The 18,571-nt window shown below is 32.5% G+C and overlaps 1 protein-coding gene across 2 annotated transcripts; it reads right to left on the bottom strand.

Moving 5' to 3' along the window:
* Positions 1 to 4,507: 4,507 nt before the first annotated feature.
* On the bottom strand, positions 4,508 to 16,663 carry LOC124359222 (probable cytochrome P450 6a14). 2 transcript variants are annotated; one of them, XM_046811791.1, is made up of 5 exons: positions 16,426 to 16,659; positions 11,450 to 12,333; positions 8,494 to 8,706; positions 7,557 to 7,808; positions 4,508 to 4,892 (listed from the first exon to the last, which is right to left on the bottom strand). In XM_046811791.1, the coding sequence occupies exons 2-5, from the start codon at positions 12,120 to 12,122 to the stop codon at positions 4,717 to 4,719; spliced, it is 1,314 nt and encodes a 437-aa protein (XP_046667747.1). In that variant the 5' UTR covers positions 12,123 to 12,333; positions 16,426 to 16,659; the 3' UTR covers positions 4,508 to 4,716. The 2 variants fall into 2 exon arrangements, with proteins under 2 accessions (XP_046667747.1, XP_046667755.1); XM_046811799.1 differs by lacking the exon at positions 7,557 to 7,808 and having other exon boundaries at positions 16,426 to 16,663.
* Between the last annotated feature and the right edge of the window lie 1,908 nt (positions 16,664 to 18,571).

The raw sequence follows: 18,571 nt of genomic DNA, 5'->3' as shown, positions 1-18,571 counted from the left end.
TGTTGTGTGGAGTTCCACAAAACTCTTTCCATTTTCCTTTTTTTACGCCATTATTTTTTTGTCTTTATTAAAACATGTTTTGCAAAAACATTTAAATTTGAAGTGTTTCTTCATGGTTCTCAATTTTAAAAAACACGTTAAACTCTTAACTATGTTAACGTTCCCTTAAAAAATTAAAGTAATCTTTGAGCTTCTTAGGCAAAAAATTGCGCGAATACAACACTTAATAAATCTCAGTTTTATTATATTAACAATAATAAAAACCCGTAAGGACGTTTAGTAATCAATTTAACATGAGGCATCACCCGGGCGTCTATCAATTTATTATGACAAACTAGGATGAATAAGTTGGGCTTAATATTGATTCCATCGGAATAATATTGAAATGGGTGTAAGTACAGGGTCAGCCCTAAAGTTATATTCTGAATAACTATTTAATAATAATTATTATTAAATATGTAACTTATATTTAATAATTTCCAAGCGAGTAACTTAATATTCCACCGATGTACATGCGATTAGCATGTACAGTTACATTTCTTATTTTTTACGATGGATTTGTAATTCTTGCAAATATTGTTTTCGCCAATATTTTCAAAAGTACCTAAACACAAAACATTAACTATCAAAAAATTACAGTACCGAAAAATCGACTTACCTGATCTGAAGTTTACCCGATAAGTTTTCTAAAACTGGTAGTTGGTTTTAAAAACATATACATTTAGTTTAAATAATATAGTTTTTCGCAAGCAAGGCATTACTAATAATATTCCAGATACAAAAATACAACCATACTTTGTAGGGCGAAATCAATATCTTTTCCTGGATCGCCAACATTATTTATCTTTTAAGGATTCATTTCACTCAAATATAAATAAGGTTTGAACTTTAAGTATCTGCATTGAAAACCAAATTATTTTAAAACTTTATTTAACACACCGTAAATATTAAAGAATTTATTACACTTCAAAAACCTTAATTGTTTACTAAAAAAATCTAACACAGAATCTCCGTTAATACATATAAACACAAATAGTATATAAACTAGCCTAAAAGCGGACGAATCTTTATATTAAGCCATTATTACTCCAGTTTTAAAACAGTTACAACTACTGTGAACTGTATAAAAACCATAAAAATAGTAACTATATTGCCTGAATGTAAATACAGGGTGATTCGGTTAGTGTTACCGGCACTTTCTGAGCTGATTGTACTATAAAAAATAAAGAAAAAAGTTCATATAAACATGGGTCCGGAAATGCTTCCCTTACTGGGTTATGGCCAATTGAAGATTTCACCAAAAATTGTGTGCAGGAGGTCAAATTATGATTTGCCGCGTGTTTATGAAGAGATATTTATAGGCGAATGCAACTTTTTCTAACGGATTTTTAGATGAGAAATTGAAATAAAGTTCATCTCATAGCTGTATCTCATTTAGTTTTTTTGTTATACTACAAAAAACAGAAATAAAAATAATTTTTGAAAACACTTTTTTAAGGTTTAAACGGACAATTATTTTGTTAAATAGGCATTGAAGACCCACATTTTTTACAAAGAAACATGCAGAAAATTTAATTCTGAATAAAATTATGTGCCACACGGCTATTAACAGCGAAGTATTAGTTTCTGGAATTTAATTTTACAACAAACATCTACCAAGCAAGAAATACGTATTTAGTAAATAAAACACCGTAATGTAAATGATATAAGGTACACAAATAATTGATTAGCATACAATTTTAAATACGATTTTAATAGATTAATGCTCAACTATAAAAAACAATTAATACTAATTACTTTTTAGGACTATCCAAATGGTTACATCATGTACCTACATATCTTTGTCACGTTAGCTTTTACAGAAGGTAAATTATGTTTTTATAAGTTGGTATCACAAATCAGCTGTTCAACAATACACTGCAATTTATTGAGGAATCCAAATTATTTGTTACCAATTCTGTACTAGTTTAATGAGTGCAATTTAATACAATTAATTTACTACTCGTTTGTTAGTGAAGTGTATTTTAAAGTAACTTACTATCACAATTGCAATGCCTTTGTTATTTACAACGGAAGAATATGCCGACATGGTATTTGTCTTAGGCGTTTGTGACGGAAATGCAACCGCTGCTTCTGCAGAATACCGAAGACGATTTCCTAATCGCAGAGTTCCAAACCCAATAACGATCAGTGGATCATTTCGTACCCTAAGAGTAACAGGTAAACTTCCTAGTATTAATAATTATCGGGATCGCCCTGCCCAGAATAATGTAGATATGGAAGAGGCTATAATCATGGCTACTGAAACGCAGTGCTGGTGTCAGTACACGGCGTCTTTCTAGGCGATTCGCAGTGTCTCAGTCTGAAGTATGGAGAACTTTGCGCAAAAATAGCATGTTTCCCTTACCATAAACAACAAGTTCAAGGTATTCAAACCAACAGATCCTCCTCTTCGATTGGAATATTGCAACTGGTTATTTAGAAACCGTCAACATCAAAGAACCATTTTATTCACTGATGAAGCTCAATTTACCCGAGATGGCGTCAACAACCTTCACAATGAACACACTTGGGCAGAGGGAAATCCACATAGTACAATCGTGTGCAACTTTCAACACAGATTTAGTGTAAATGTATGGTTTGGACTCATTCATGATCGATTAATAGGACCATTCTTCTCCGAGGACATCTAAATTCCCGCATGTACCTAGAATTCCTTACAGAACAACTACCACTATTATTAGAAGATTTTCCATTAGTAGCAAAGGTGCAATAATTTATTTATCAACATGATGGTGCCCCTGCCCACTTTTCCCATAATGTAACAATGCACTTAAACGAGCAGTTTCCCGGGCGATGGATTGGTCGCGGTGGACCACACACTTGGCCACCAAGATCACCAGATCTAACTCCATTAGATTTTCTGTATATGGGGTTGGATGAAGAACCTGGTGTACCAGGAAAAAGTAAATACACGTGAAGAGTTAATAAATCGAATTGAAGATGCCGCCGAACAAATCAAAAACAATCGTGCAGCGTTGCGGAGGATAACTCGATCAATCAGAAAGCGAGCTGCTAAGTGTATTGAAGTACAAGGACTGATTTTTGAACACCTGTTATGAAAGTGGTACGTAGTTATTATAAGCTTTAGATGAAAAACAATAATTTAATTTATTTAAAACTTAATTTAAATTGCATCCTAATAAATCTTATGTGTAGGCTACTCTATGTCATTAAAATGCGGGTTTCCTTTGCTTTGGAATTTCTTGCTTGGTAGAATGTTTGTTGTAAAATTAAATTCCAGAAACTAATACTTTCGCTGTTAATAGCCGTGTGGCACATAATTTTTATTCAGAATAAAATTTTCTGCAAGTTTCTTTGTAAAAATGTGGGTCTTCAATGCCTATTTAACAAAATAATTGTCCCGTATTAAAAATACCTTAAAAAAAGTGTTTTCAAAAATTATTTTATTTCTGTTTTTTGTAGTATAACAAAAAAAACTAAATGAGATACAGCTATGAGATGAACTTTATTCAATTTCTCATCTAAACCATATATATATCTTTATATCTTTACGTTAGAAAAAGTTGCATTCGCCTATAAATATCTCTTCATAAACACGCGGCAAATCATCATTTGACCTCCTGCACACAATTTTTTGTGAAATCTTCAATTGGCCATAACCCAGTAAGGAAGCATTTTCCGGACCCATGTTTATATGAACTTTTTTCTTTATTTTTTATAGTACAATCAGCTCAGAAAGTGCCGGTAACACTAACCGAATCACCCTGTATATAATAGCATTATTTTAAAACCAATCGTGTATAAAATTACAAACTTAAATATTTTACTTAAACTAATGTTAACTTTATAATCCACAAGTGTAATATTAGGTAAAATCTAATACTGGTCTGTTACATCAGATGAATTATAATTTACGATTCGTTGTAATAAATGTGTAATTTTTCTGTGATGGCCTACAATATTCAAGCAGAGACTTCCTTTTCCCTCCTTTGACAGTCTACCAGCATAATTTTAGAATAGTTCATTAACGATTGATGGCATCCAATAGTAGAAAAGGGAGAGTTTAAATTCAAAATCTGCGTCTATATTAAACACAGTTAATTTTTGTTTGGAATTTTAGTTACAATGATTTTTTTAATTACAAAAATACTATTTGTTCTTGTTGTTTTCATCAATTACAAAACGAAAAATAGATGTGAATTTCTTTGTATAGATCATAGTGTGAAGATTTTTGTGTCACTTTTAGTCTCGTAATATTTATTTCGCTTCTTGCTTGTTTTTGTATTAAAAGGCAAAACAAAACAAAATTCGTTAAATTAAATCGATTATTTTACATTTTAACATACTTCTCTTGGAGAACATTGTGTTTTAAGGCCTTTCAAACAGTTAGAAAGTAAATAATTCTTATTGCCAATAATGTTGTACATAGTCTGAAAATACGATATTACACCCAGTTTAAGGATTGCACTTAAGATTACCGTGGTGCACTAAAATATATCTTTAAACGTTTTATAACATTTAAAAATAACTCTACATATGTTTTACATTCTTTCTACTTTTATTACACGCTATCTTGGACTTAAATACAGTTTGCAGTTGACAGTATATTTCAATGCTATTCTAGACCATTCACTATTTTTTTTAACATAAGTTATTGGATTCCTCGCAGAAGCCTTGCCGGTAATCTTGATGTCACTGAACTAGCGACCTGTCGACCAGTCGCAGCCACATACCCCCGGCCGGTGCCAGGGAGATTGATCGGGGATCGTATCTCAGCGGGTTCGGTGTTCTGGGTGACGTCATCACTGAGAACCGCTTCATTAGGACCACCACAGCCGCCTTGATCATTAACTTGGCTAACCGCTTACCTAGGAGACATACGCGTATTTTTACCACTACTGAAATAATATTTTATGAAAAAGACTTAGCTCTAAATGGTTTTTTACTTATCTTACAAAATCATGAACGCTCGTGAATAAATTACCCGACGTCTTCTGCGAAAACGTATCAAATGCTGCTTACTATTCGAACACAACACATTATATTGCGTATAATATTGCGTACATACTGGGAGTTAGAGGAGCTCGGAACAAACCCAGAAACAAGGAGAGAAGCTCCTTCCCAGAAAAAACTGTTCACTTTTAAGACTTCATAGATGTATTCCATTATTTTATTTTAGACTATCTTTATATTAATGTGAGCAGTATCATAATCTCAGTTACTAAGCCTAGCGAAAAGGAATTTCAATGAATGGCCACTAAGTACTAACTATTATTCTATTGTGGAATTTCATTGGGAATGAGAATTAAACTGACTGACGACCAGTGTTATATACTTTTTTATAATTATTAATGAACCCGACCGTTTTTATTTGTTTGTTTTGCTAATTTGCAGACTTTTTAATGTTAAATTTACCCCAATGAATATAGTAAAAAATTGAATTTTTAATCATTTAGGATTTATTGTTAAACCAGTAAATAATGGGTACCATTGAATAAAACCTGCTATAATTGCAAATACTGCCCCTATAGATAAAACATAATGGAAATGAGCAACTACAAAGTACTGTTAACGCTTTTACTGTCTAATAATGTAAACAACTAATGTGTTTGCTAACAATTATAAAAGTGGATCTTTGGCGCAATTTTGAACAGCTACTTTTGAAGTAGACTGTACCACTGATACGATCCAAGACAGAAAGGAGAAAAAAGCTCTTTATGTAAGTATGTTTGTTGTTGTTTTATGTAGTAATTAGTACGTTTTGTACTCTCACATATCGCAACAAACAGTGTAATTGAAAGCCAAAGCTAAAAAATCTGCATATGGAAAATATTACTAATTATTACTTTACACTATTGGAGTAACTGCAAATTAGTTATAAAATTATATATAAAGTAATACAATTATAATAATAGTTTTTTAACTACTCTAAAGTACAATAAAGTTACAGTGTTTGTACCAGCCGAAAATGTACATTGCCCAAGATTTAGTGTATCGCTTACGATATCTTAAATAGCTTTCCAGTGTTACAGTCCGTTGATTGTCATCAATATATTTGCTGCTATTGTAGTAAGAATAAAGCTGTTTTAGTAGTATGAACACTTGGTAGCTAGACATTTCTTATATGTCAAATATAGTAAAGTATTGTTTTATAAATATTCCACAACCTGTTTAGGGTTACAACTATGCAGATTAACTAAAAGCTTAGCAGGACGTAACTTTGAGGTGATTTGGTTTTAGCAATATTTAACATTCTTTGGAGCAATTTTGAACTTTTGAGGTGGACTGTATCACTGACAGTATCCGAGACGTAGATGAGAAAAGAAGCTGCTTATGCAAATCTGGATGACTTAGTAATTGGTACGTTTGCACTCTCAAATATCGCAACGAAAACATGGCAGTTGAATGCCAAAGCTAAATAATCGGCGATGTTCAGTTTTATGAGAAAGTCGAAATGTGATCGGTACTTTCAGAAATATCACTATTTAAATGAGACATACCTCGTATCACTATACTTAGCAGAAACTATGCTTGTTAATTTACAGCAATTGCCGGGTACTCTTTTAAAATTCATCTTCAAAATTTTTATAAAATGATTGAACCTCTTAAACCCCCCCCCTCTCCCCACTTTTAGAAGGCCCCCGTCTAAACCATATGGTCCACGAGGACACTATAAATGTACACTCCAATCCTTGCAGACTAAGTGTTCTCGCATACGCAATCCCAGGCATGCACTTAAAATCATCGATTGCGTTTCTGATGTGCACTGACTAGATTGTTTTAAATTTTTATTCAATTCAGTTTATTTTATTTGGTTATTTTTTTCATGCTCCACCTTCATACCAAAATAAAGGAAATAAGCCAAAATAAAGTACATAAGCCAAATGCAATACATATTTTGCATTTTGAATTTTTCATCGTTTTTTAACTTTTATGGAGAAAACATATTACATACAATTATTTTAATATATTAAAAATTCAAGAATAATGCAATAAAGAATTTTTTTCGAGGTGATGGTTTACAACAGACAGGTTGAAAGGGTAGGCTACATTATGCTTCAGAAACCCGGTCCCCTCGATAGAGTTATCCAAGTTAAATCCAGGTTAAGCTTCCGTTCCTAAGATAATATTTCATCCGTCGAACAAATATTAATTATATAAGTCAAATTCATTTGCTCTTTGTTCCACACTTACAAACACGATTAACCTCTACAACAAACTTAAACCTGTCATTAATCTGCAGTTAAAAATTGTTAAAGCATATCAGTATTGATTAAGATCATTAGATAGTACAAAAGGATAGATGGTTTGTTGACACAAACACAGCACAACATATAGATTAGTAATATAAAAGTACCTAAACACATTATTGATGAATCTAACTGAGCGAAAACTTAACCTAAAACATTTATTGTTTTAACTTGTTCAGATTTACAGTGATTGTTGAAAGTTTAAAGCCATTAAGACCTCTTCACACCAAACATAGCTTGGGAATACTAATAACTCGGCGACTGTCAAAAAAATTTACTTGCCTATGCAATATCTTGGACCTTCTCCGAAAGGCATGTAAGAAAACGGTCGGATCGTTCCTTTGTTCTCTTTGCTGAACCGTTCAGGGATGAATCGTTCAGGTTCAGGGAACAGTTCAGGATCCTTGTGCAGACCTTGTACGGAGACCAACACCTCTGTTCCTTTCTCTATGATGAAGTCGGTACCAGGTACAAGGTAGTCCTTGGTGCAAGATCTGTTCAGGAAGCCTGGTTGCGAGTGCTTTCGAAGTAGTTCTAAACAAACACTTGTTTCGCATTACCGCTAGTTTTTACAAAATTATAATATTACATTTAGATCCAACTTCGACAATTGTGAAACTATTAAACAATGAGTGACAGTTAAGACCTAAATTTCTTTTAGTCAACTATAGTATATGTAGATATATAGACTGTAAAAGGCAACTAAATTCTCGGATTAAAATGTATTCATTTTTGCTGAGTTGCTAAATTTATGACAAACCGGGAACATTTCTAATGTTAAAGTATTCAGAAATAATTAACCCATCCCAACAAATATATTGGTATCAAATCAACTGAATTCCATTTCAAGCAGTAAAAAAAGAAAAATATACTAAAATAATGTTTATTGTTTTTTGTTTTAAGGGCATCATTTGGCTACTGATAAATTTACAAATCACAACAATACTTCAAATTTAAAAGATTTTTGTGATATAATATATATATATATATATATATATATATATATATATATATATATATATATATAAATATCCATTAAGTATACTTTAAAACATATATGATAATAATAGTTCCCCAAATTCTATACCGTAATAAAAAATATATTATTAAATTGTAATCTCAGTAAGTCCCAACTAAATCTCTATATACGTGTTTCAGTTGAACAAGAATTCATCCAACATTTTAAAATACGATCTTTAGAATGTACTATTTGTCATACCATTAAGTGCCATATCAAGATATTCCATGTCAGCCAGAGTGTCATACGTTATATCCTCCACAGCATCGACCTCTGCGTAGACCCGCTCCTGTACCTCTGGGTTCATCGCCATCTCGTACAGGAAGAAAGCCAAGACGCTAGAGGTCGTCTCAAACCCTCCTAGCATGAACACGTACGATTGGGCTGCCAATTCTTCTATTGTGATACTTATGTCTAATAACAAGAGCAAAGTTGTGTTAAATTTTTTATGTTATACCAATTTAAGGGTTAAACTACCTAGTACAGCAACTAACACATCTCAAACGGAACAAATGTGTGAAAGGATGAAAAAATAATAAGAAAGCAATTCAGGGAAGGGATGCAACAGCATTATCACTCTTGTGTTATACAACAACGAGTGTAATGGTCAGATGATTCCTATATAGTATATGGAAGGGGGAGCACACTAATGAATGAATCTTAGAATTTTAAGGCTAAAAAAACTAAATTATTATTGCACTCAATGACACTCGCTTCAGACGACTATTGTTTACTGACGGTCTAAATAACATAGATTTATCTAGAAAAATGTAGTTCTAATGTCTTAATCCTGAACAATCCCTTTCTAACATCGAAAACCTCTTTCATAATTTCTACATAAAAGTATTTCCCTATTAACTGGATTTTGAATCTTGTTTCTAAGGATTATGATGATCACGAAATGTTGCCACCCCGACAAGTTAACCACTTGAGAAATCCAGAGGACCACTTGAGCAGGGCCATGCAAGGAATATTTCCTTCCCCAGTTAGCATGAGCTATAAGTGCTAGGAGCTGCGTCTGTAGGTACGGACAGAGTAAACCACAATGACGTACTTGTGTTAGTCCAAAATTGTCGTATTTCACAGTCAGTAGAGAAATCTCCCACAAGCAGAGGTTTGGCCATCATACTCGGGTTCTTACCCTCAGAGCGGGTTCTCCAAGTAGTTTCAACTTAAGGCTACCAGGCAGCGCTCCGATCAGTGGCAATTAAATACAATTTAAACAGTTCTCCTAACCTATCCAAACGAGATAATTCGACAACATTAACGTGTTTTGAAAAATATATTCGTATAATGGAAATTCTGTGAATGAAAATTTGTATATTTTAAATTTACACAGTTAAAGAAAGAATTAGTTTAAAATAATTTTAACACTGCTCCTAATTAATTTTACTTAGAAACCTCTTTGAAATGCGATCACTGGACTCACGGAACAATAAATTAAAAAGTACAATGATATAAACATCGTGTGAATCCGATTAAAAATAAAGTCAGGACGACCGTTTGAAAATAACGTATGATATATTAGACTAAAATCGAGGTCATCGAAGAAGTGTGCTCTTAACGCCCGAGACCACAATATTTCAACTTTCCCTGAGTGAATAAAACCGACCGTCGAGTATCTCGCGCAACTCCTGCTGGTGTCAATAATTAGTAGTTCTCCAACATTCCGTATAAGGACATTTCGCGGTCAAGCGATTCGTTTCTCTACCTATTCGGACCGAGGAACATTTGTAAGAACCATGAATGGTGACTTACACAAGCTCTGCAGTTCGCTTAGCATCAAACCTAGGATTGTGAAGGCCTGAAAAGGAGCTCCTAGTCAACAATAAAATTACTCGCTGCAATGTGGAAAAAACCAGTAACAATGTCTTCGGGAAGCCGCGACCCTTACCGCAACGAGCCACGAGCGGAATGATCGAACAATCCTCGTTCATAATCTTATTTAAATAGGTGTAAAACTGGGGTAAAAGTTGATGCAGAAAACATAAGCCCCAAATATTCAAGCTATACTGACATTTCAAATGAGCCTATGTTATCCAAGATACATTTTTTGTTTAACTGATTACAAGGACTTCCCTATATACTTAGAGTTGTACGTGGAGCTTATTTTCTTTATAAGAAACACTAAGTGTGATGATAGTGCATGTCACTGCATGGGATTTGGCTGAGCGTTAACGAATATTTTTACATTATTCTTATGGGTGACCATAATGCAACGAGAAAATAGTGTAGTTAATACATTTATAAACAAACTCAGTACACTCATAAGAGATTAGAACATGTGACGTATTAGCATATGTAGCCTAGGTATCCCATAACTACGCCATCAGTTTATGGTGACTTAGCGTGTACAATTTTATTTTTTTAACATTCATATGAAATCCAATTCAAAGAACAAAAATGAGACTGAAATGTGACAAGATATCTCGAGAAATATTTCTTTTATATATTTGAAACTGCATGAAAAGGTATTTCTATATAGACAAGAATGAGTTATAAGATGATGCATGTCAAACCATGGAATTTATTTGAGCGTTATTGAAGTGTATCACTCAGTAGGCTGCAGAAAGTTATTTCTCTTTTGTTTGTCGGGTGATGCAATAATGTCTGTTCCGTATGATTGTCTGTCGTCCTATCTGTTGATAATTAAATAAGCCAGACTTTACATTTTGCATTGAACCTTCATATTCATTATATTCTTACCTTGTTAAAGAAACAATAACAACTTTTTCCATTGAACTAATATTTTTTTTTTACCTTCTATCACAGTACATTGTAGTACCATCATTCCTCTCAAAACTGGGATACCCGTTTTTCACATTTCAGGTATCCGACGTCCGGGGAGGATACAAACTTTCAAGGAGATTAAGATTATTCGTTTTAAAAAGTATATAACTATCGAAATCACGTTCTACTGACTTTTACGCAGTAAGAACCATCCTGAAAACCCCTCAGATAACTCAACATAGCATTTAACATAAAAAATACATTATAATCAGACTTATATTTCAGATTCTACACGAAACTATTAACAGGTCTTATAGTTTCCCTAGTCACCAATATATTAATTACTTATTTCTACAAATAAAATTATGTAATTTGTTACAACACCATAAAGGGAAAATAGCAAAAAATTATTTACTATCATACTAACCTTCACCGCCAAATTTGGCTCCCTGTTTGAGCTGTATAAGTAGCTGCAGAAGATCATTTCTGGTAGTTCCATGTGACTCTCTATAATGCACTGTGTCTTTCACCAAGTTAAAGAAGAAGTCGTGAGTTTTCTTAGGCATGATCCTCAAATTGAATGCCTTAGCGATGGATCCTCCGTAGAACCAGAGGCCATTCCGATACATACCATCAAGAGAAGGGGAGAAAATACTCTCGGCCATCTCGAAGAACGTTGACGACTTATCTGTGACGATGTCGATGTCAAGACCGAAGGCCGTGCTGGCGATCACGGCGAGACCGAACCTCAGAGAAACATTCTTACAATCCAACTCTTCACTTTGCGCAGTCATATTGGAAACATACTCCCTCAGTTTATGGGCGATATCGATGACATTCTGGAACATCCCTTTCAGTTTGCTGGACGAAAACGTCGGCGTTAGTTTTGTTCTCAGAACCTTCCACTCATATCCACCCAGGGAAAATAAATGGGCAGTCAAAGGCTCCAGTTCTTTGTTATAGTGGAGACTCTTGCCATCAAAATGGTCAAAGTCCTTCACCAAAACATTCCGCAAGAGATCTCTGTCAATTATTAAAACGCCCTTTCTGAAAAATTGGAAAATTCCGACCATCTTTTTTCCTTTATGCTTATTATACATATCAAATATAAAATCATTGTAAGACTTCTTCAACGTGAGGACGGGCCATAAGTTCCCGACGGCGAGACTGGGTGGTTCATAGGGTACTCCACGGACTTCAAAGTATTTGTAAATAGATGAGAAATTGAAGATAAAGAAGACACAAAATCGAAATCAGCGCACCCAAAAAGTAACTAAGAATCCAAGAAACGGCAACACCCATTATGAGAATCTGTAACAGGAAATATTTCATGTTTCATTTTTAATGGTTTCATTTAAGGATTTACCTGAATAATTTTTTGCTTCTTTGCAGAGCCACAATATCTTTGTAGTTTAATTAGATTACCGATATGTTTCAATCTTATAAAATTTATGTTGTCTGTGTTACTTATTAAATAGTTCATTTTAGACAGTAAGAATTAGGGAACATATTATTTGTAATACATATTCTTTTTTTATTGATTTATACATATTAATAAATAATTGGAGAGGTATAATAAAACGTATGCAATTAAGTGTAGTAATTATTGTTCCCAATAACATAATTATTATCACGTTTGAACTTGTTATAGTTATTAATCACAAGAAATAATGTGTATCTATATAATGATACTTTTATTTTATTTTCTGATTATTGATCATATTATTTGAATAAACTAAATAATTATTTTATTTAAAGCGTAGCAATAACTTATGCAACGAAATATCTGAGGTTTAAAGCTAAATCATATAACTTGTATAAAAGACATTTTTATCAGGTATTGCTTGAAAAATTACAGTTTAATTACGTCAACTTAACATAGAATAGTCACAAAAAAGATGGTATAACAAGTTCATAATCTTATGAAAAACACGTCTTGAAGTCCGATGTAGCCTCAACTCTTGGCTGTGGTTGTTTATATGGTTTTATACACTTATAAGGAATGCTAACAATTCTTCAGTGGGACTTCGGAAATTTGCTTTTGTTTATGTTACAAAATGTATAACTTCAATCGTCAATAACAAACAATGGATTTTTTAGTTTGTCGGTGCTGTTTTATTTTTAACTACGAAAGTGTATATAAAAAAATCTTTAAACAATAATTCGCGAGCTTTTTTTTCAAATTTAAAGGCACGTTCAAAAAAATGTGCAAATTAGTTCACTTACGGAAATTTTTTTTATTTTAAATCCAATAGCAAAACTATGGTGATTGGGTTAAATATATTTTTAACATTTTTTATATGTTTCTCTTGCCGAAGCAAGATATAATTTGCCGTTGATTATTTAAAAGTTTTGATTTTAAACTCTGATGTCAATAACGTAAACGATCCAAATGTTACAAAAAGTTTATCGGACTATTAAAGTCTGTTAAATTTCTTTACAACTACTGTTACACATACTGTAAGCAGCTGACGAGAGATATTCACTGTGATGTTGGTGTTCATGTTTATGCTCGTGATGTTTATCTCCGGAGTTTCAGATCCTGTAGCGTCTGTCACTGTTGTTGCAGGTCGGGTGTGTCGAGTCTGGGGTCAAACATTCTGATAACTGAGACAAGTTTAGGCTACTCTGTCTAATCTCGCACTGGTGTTTATCCATGACTCTGAACAAATTGATACTTCTCGGTACCCAAACAAATGAAAAAGTGTATTAAAGGTTACATTTGAGCGGCTCACTTGCGTGATCGGTTATATAATACATATTGTCGCCTATTTGATATTATCGTCCATTTTAGGAAACAGTTTGATTTTTTGGTAGATTTTGTTATCTATTAGGTAGATTTGCGTGTTGCGGTAACCACTCTCTATCATCACAATTAATTATTCCCACAATTTTGTAACGAATTTATGTAGGTTTATGTGGTGTACTGGAAGTAACCGGACTAAGGGGGCGGAGCCCCAGAGTCAAAACATTTACTGCAAAAGTACTACAGACGCATTGTGGTTGGATGGGTTTAAATCAAAATTGGAATGGACGTTGTACGTGATAAATTTTTATCCTGAATGTGATTTCCGTACTACTGTTAGACAAGGGCTTGTAGCCTTACGGGTAAAACAATTTTATAACAGTAACGATAGATGCCTTTTTGTTAGATTAATTTCAACCAATAATGACAAGAATAGAATAAGTAATAACCTAGGATAATTCTTAGCCGGCCTTGAATCCAAGAAGGTGTAGCCCCTAGGCCAAGGCAATTTTATGTACATTGTACATCTATTACAGTTGCCTAGCAGTTGGGTGCATTTCAACCATAATTGGCAAACCCTTTTTATATTACAAATAGCAATCAAGGGTGGTTTATAGGGCCTCACGAGACAAATGCATGAAGCCCTAGGACCATATATTTGTATGTACAATAATGTAAACACCATGTGGTTGGATCGATTTTAACCAAATTAGCATGTGTTTTATAATACATTTTTACTCAGGATGGAGTTTTGGCGCTCTTTGAGACAATGACACGCAGTCTTAGGATGAATAATTTTGTACCAATTGTGTTCTAAGATGCTTTTTGATTTCGATACAATTTAACCACAATCAGTTTGAACATTCTGTGGCATTAAACATGCATCAGATTTTACATTTTTCTACAGAGTGAAGAGTTCTAAAAGGCCGGGAGTTAGCAGAGTTTTCTCAAATATGAGGATCTTAGTTCTTAATTTGAATGTTTGCCAAATATAAGAAGCTGGCTTTGGCTTCCACTAAATAATTGTTTAAGTTTAAACAACCCATCACTTTCATTAAAATTAAAACAATATATTAGTTTTAAACTGCCTTTATTTTAAATCTCTATGAATCTGGTTTCAGTAAAAGGTACAAAAATGGGATGCTCTCACAAAATTGGGTTATTTTCACCACGTTAAAATAAAAACCAGAAAGGTAGGCCAGAAAAAGTAAATAGTATCTTGGAAGACTGTGGCAGTAAAAAATATAACAGTTTAGATTCGTGCCCACTCAAAACAATTTTTAAATTATATAAATTGTAATTTTGATAGATAATCTTGCTCCACTGAATCACTGTACTTGGGTAAATTATCAATGAGATTAAATCAAATTTAAGGTGTAGGTACATAATGTTATTACAATAATTAACATATATACGTTTAAATACAAACAATTTTGGGAAAAAAAATATTTTATGTATATTCCAGCTGTTAAACCATTTTACGTATTATCAGATTAGACAGTATCAATAATAACAATAAAACAAACAACTGAAGAATGTGAAATCATTTGCATGTGAAAATTTAATAAAAGCACTAATTATCAATGAACAACATTTGTTCCTACATTGTTGTTTACTGTTAGTGCTTTAATTGTGTTATTTATATAATTTACAACAATTACATTACAAAAATAACAATATAAATAATGCAAAAACCAATTTAGATAGTTTGTACTTTGCGCAACAATTAACTTAAATAAATAAATACAGTTTTGAACAATAAAATTGAAAGTTTTTCAAATTTATTTTCAAAACTATATCGAATAAATTGGATAAATAAATATGACTTATTCGAAACTATTATTGAGTGATCGATGGATTTCACGATAGTGAAATAGAATAAGACCAAAGTATTATTAAATGTTACAATTACAGCGTGTTTTGCTTGAAGAGCAGAAAATTACAAAGGAAAGAAAATATGACTTTAAAGAAAATATAAGAAATAAGACAAAAATATATAGAATACTGACAAATAAATCCAATAATTAGCCAAATATTAATTTAACGATATTTATGAATATAGGTTTATTACAATGATTTCTACAAAACATTGCACTCCTACAACACAGCAAGTAGCGATTATTTAAATTCTAGAATAATAAATAGTAAGTCGTCCATATAATGTTTAATATGAAATAAGTAGATATTTTTGAAATATTGCTTGTGTTGAAGAAAGTTAATATACAACTTTTTATATATGGAATATTATTAAAATATATTTATGAATTTTCAAAGTGATCATTATATGTCACTCTCGTAGCAACCCACAAGGACGAGTAGGTCCTTGAATAATCTTATATCTAGAACAATTTTATTTTTTTTTCTATCCTGTACATTGCGTTGGTTGGGAAAGCTCACAAATGATTCAGTCTTCCTGCTTTCATGTAATAAGGGGTAAACTGTTTAAGCTACAATATATCATTTACCCTAAGTATATCTCGTTATACAAAGAAACCATCAATTTGTGTGTTTGAATGTACATTCCAATTACATATGCAATTGGGATGGCTTTAAAGTGGAAGACAGCTTTACTGTGTAATAGACACCATAACTGCAGAAGTATCAGGTTTCAATGATCTTTTATCAGTAAAGGAAGTATTACAAATAAAAATACTTACAGCTTAGGCAATGCCAGAGCACACTTTTAAGTACAGTTTTGATTGAATTTGTTAAAATAGTAAAACACTTTATGAGATGAAAAGCATAATCATGACTTTATTTTGTATTAAATATCCAAAGTTAACAGTTGTTATATGTAAAAATAAAAAAATAGTTTTAATTCATATTTGTTGACTGGTTTAGTGGCTGAACGGCAAGTGAAACACTGTCCTGATTCCTGTAGTAACTTGGAAAAGGAACAAACACACTAGATTACTACCAAACTAATACCAAACGTATGTTATGGCTGTTATCTTGCCATCTTAATGGCTCAGAGGTCAAGGTCATGGGCAAGTGTTGAACGTATGGGTCCTTCCCAGCAGGACTGAGTTCAAGTACGAGTACATACTAAGTTGAAACTATTTTTTACTAGGAATATTATTTGCGGAGTATACATAAAACATATAACAATAATTATCACAATCACTATATTATTGTACATTATAATAAATTAGCAGTGCTAACTTTTATTTTTGCACTAGATTTGTTAAAAATATATTTTCCATACATTAATTTATCTTTTCTTTAATTATTTTTGTTATTAAACAACTTATCGCTGGAAAAAATGCTTAAATTTCCTTGTTGAGTTTGTAGGTCTGGTGTTCGATCAGCAGCAGTACTTTGTAATGGTGTGTGTAAATTATGGTATCTCAACAATATACTATTATAACCGATGCAGATTTTAATAAATTGAGTAAAGAAAATCAAAACTACTGTAAATGTGCGAATTACATACGTAACTTAAAAAATACAGTAACAAATTCAGAACCTTGGTAATGAAATGTAACTTCATATTAATTCCACTCTTACATTCGGAACTCTTGTTACTCTTGGTTCTTTATTAGTAGAAAACGAAATATTAAAGCAACAAATTCTTCAAATGAAAAATTATTAAACAAAAGCGAATCTAGAAATGGTTACAAACTACAGGAAATGAAAAATGAAATCAATGTCTTATCAAATAAAAAGGAGAGGATGGAAATAGAATTGATTAGTAAAATTAATTTTTTACAGGAAAAATAAAAAATTGGCGCAGAATTACAAAGCAATCCTATTTTTCAACTTGAATGGGATAAGCACAAATGTGTAGATAAAATGATAGCCCTTCAAGAAGTAAAACACTTTAAAATGCTTGTGAACAGTGCTGACAAACATAAAAGTGAAAGGATTTCAATGTATGAGAATGTATCTAAAGAATTTAATTACTTGCAAACAGAAAATGGAAACCTAAAATCGCTTCTGAACTCTTCACAAGAAAAGTGTGTACCTCCTTCCCCTGACAAAGCATGAAATGCGTGAAACCACAGACAACAGTATAGCTAGAGTCTTTCTCTCTTGAGGAACGGTATAATGGATAATATCATTAATGTGTATTTTAACATCCTTAAAAACTGTATACTTTGATATTAATTTGGTGTTATTTTCAATGAAAGACAAAAGCTACATTTGTATTCTAGTTAATAATGTTGTAACAGACCGTGAGTGTTAGTCATTTGTTTATCTTAGAAGTGACAGTACCTTTTACTACTTTGAGCAGAGACAATACCCGTAGAAGTGTTCACCAAACTATCAAATTGTCCCCAGCAGAGCAATTCATTTGACTACGGCATACTCACGCTGCTGTTTGTTGACTGGTAAGAGGGATCATTGAAAGCAACATCTCAATCTTGATCATAAATGGTTTATCCTTGCTTCAGATATGTGAAAGTGACGAAGAGGTCATATTTTACTTATTAGCGGTTTCCAATATTTTAAAATTGATTACAGCACAATAAAAGAAATCTTATTTAATCACGAAGTGAGTTTCTTTCAGTCCCACGTGCGGGCAATTGTTTGTCACCTCGTCGGCGCAACTGGTTTACTCTATTAGACGATTGGGCAATTGGGAAAACTTCTCACGGTTATTAAAATTGGGTAATTTATGAATACCAAAGAACGCATTGAACTTGATAATGTCATACCTTTGCAATAGAAAAGAATTGATGGAAATTCTCCAAATTACAAAACAACTACTAAAATGCTTACCCATCTCCAATGGAAGAAGTAACATATCGAGTTTCTCAGGTATCCATCTTCGGTCCAATTCCTACTTGTAGATTTCCCTCA

Source organism: Homalodisca vitripennis, chromosome 1, assembly GCF_021130785.1.
Source record: "Homalodisca vitripennis isolate AUS2020 chromosome 1, UT_GWSS_2.1, whole genome shotgun sequence".
In the NCBI taxonomy this organism is placed as follows: domain Eukaryota; kingdom Metazoa; phylum Arthropoda; class Insecta; order Hemiptera; family Cicadellidae; genus Homalodisca; species Homalodisca vitripennis.
This window is presented reverse-complemented; position numbering and strand designations above follow the sequence as displayed.

Coding starts and splice junctions, on each gene's coding strand:
- LOC124359222 (XM_046811791.1), bottom strand. CDS start 12,122: ATGTATAATAAGCATAAAGGAAAAAAGATGGTCGGAATTTTCCAATTT. Junction 8,707..11,449: donor AGCCAAATTTGGCGGTGAAG/GTTAGTATGATA, acceptor TCTTGTTATTAG/ACATAAGTATCACAATAGAA. Junction 4,893..7,556: donor AGGTCCAAGATATTGCATAG/GCAAGTAAATTT, acceptor TATGTCTCCTAG/GTAAGCGGTTAGCCAAGTTA.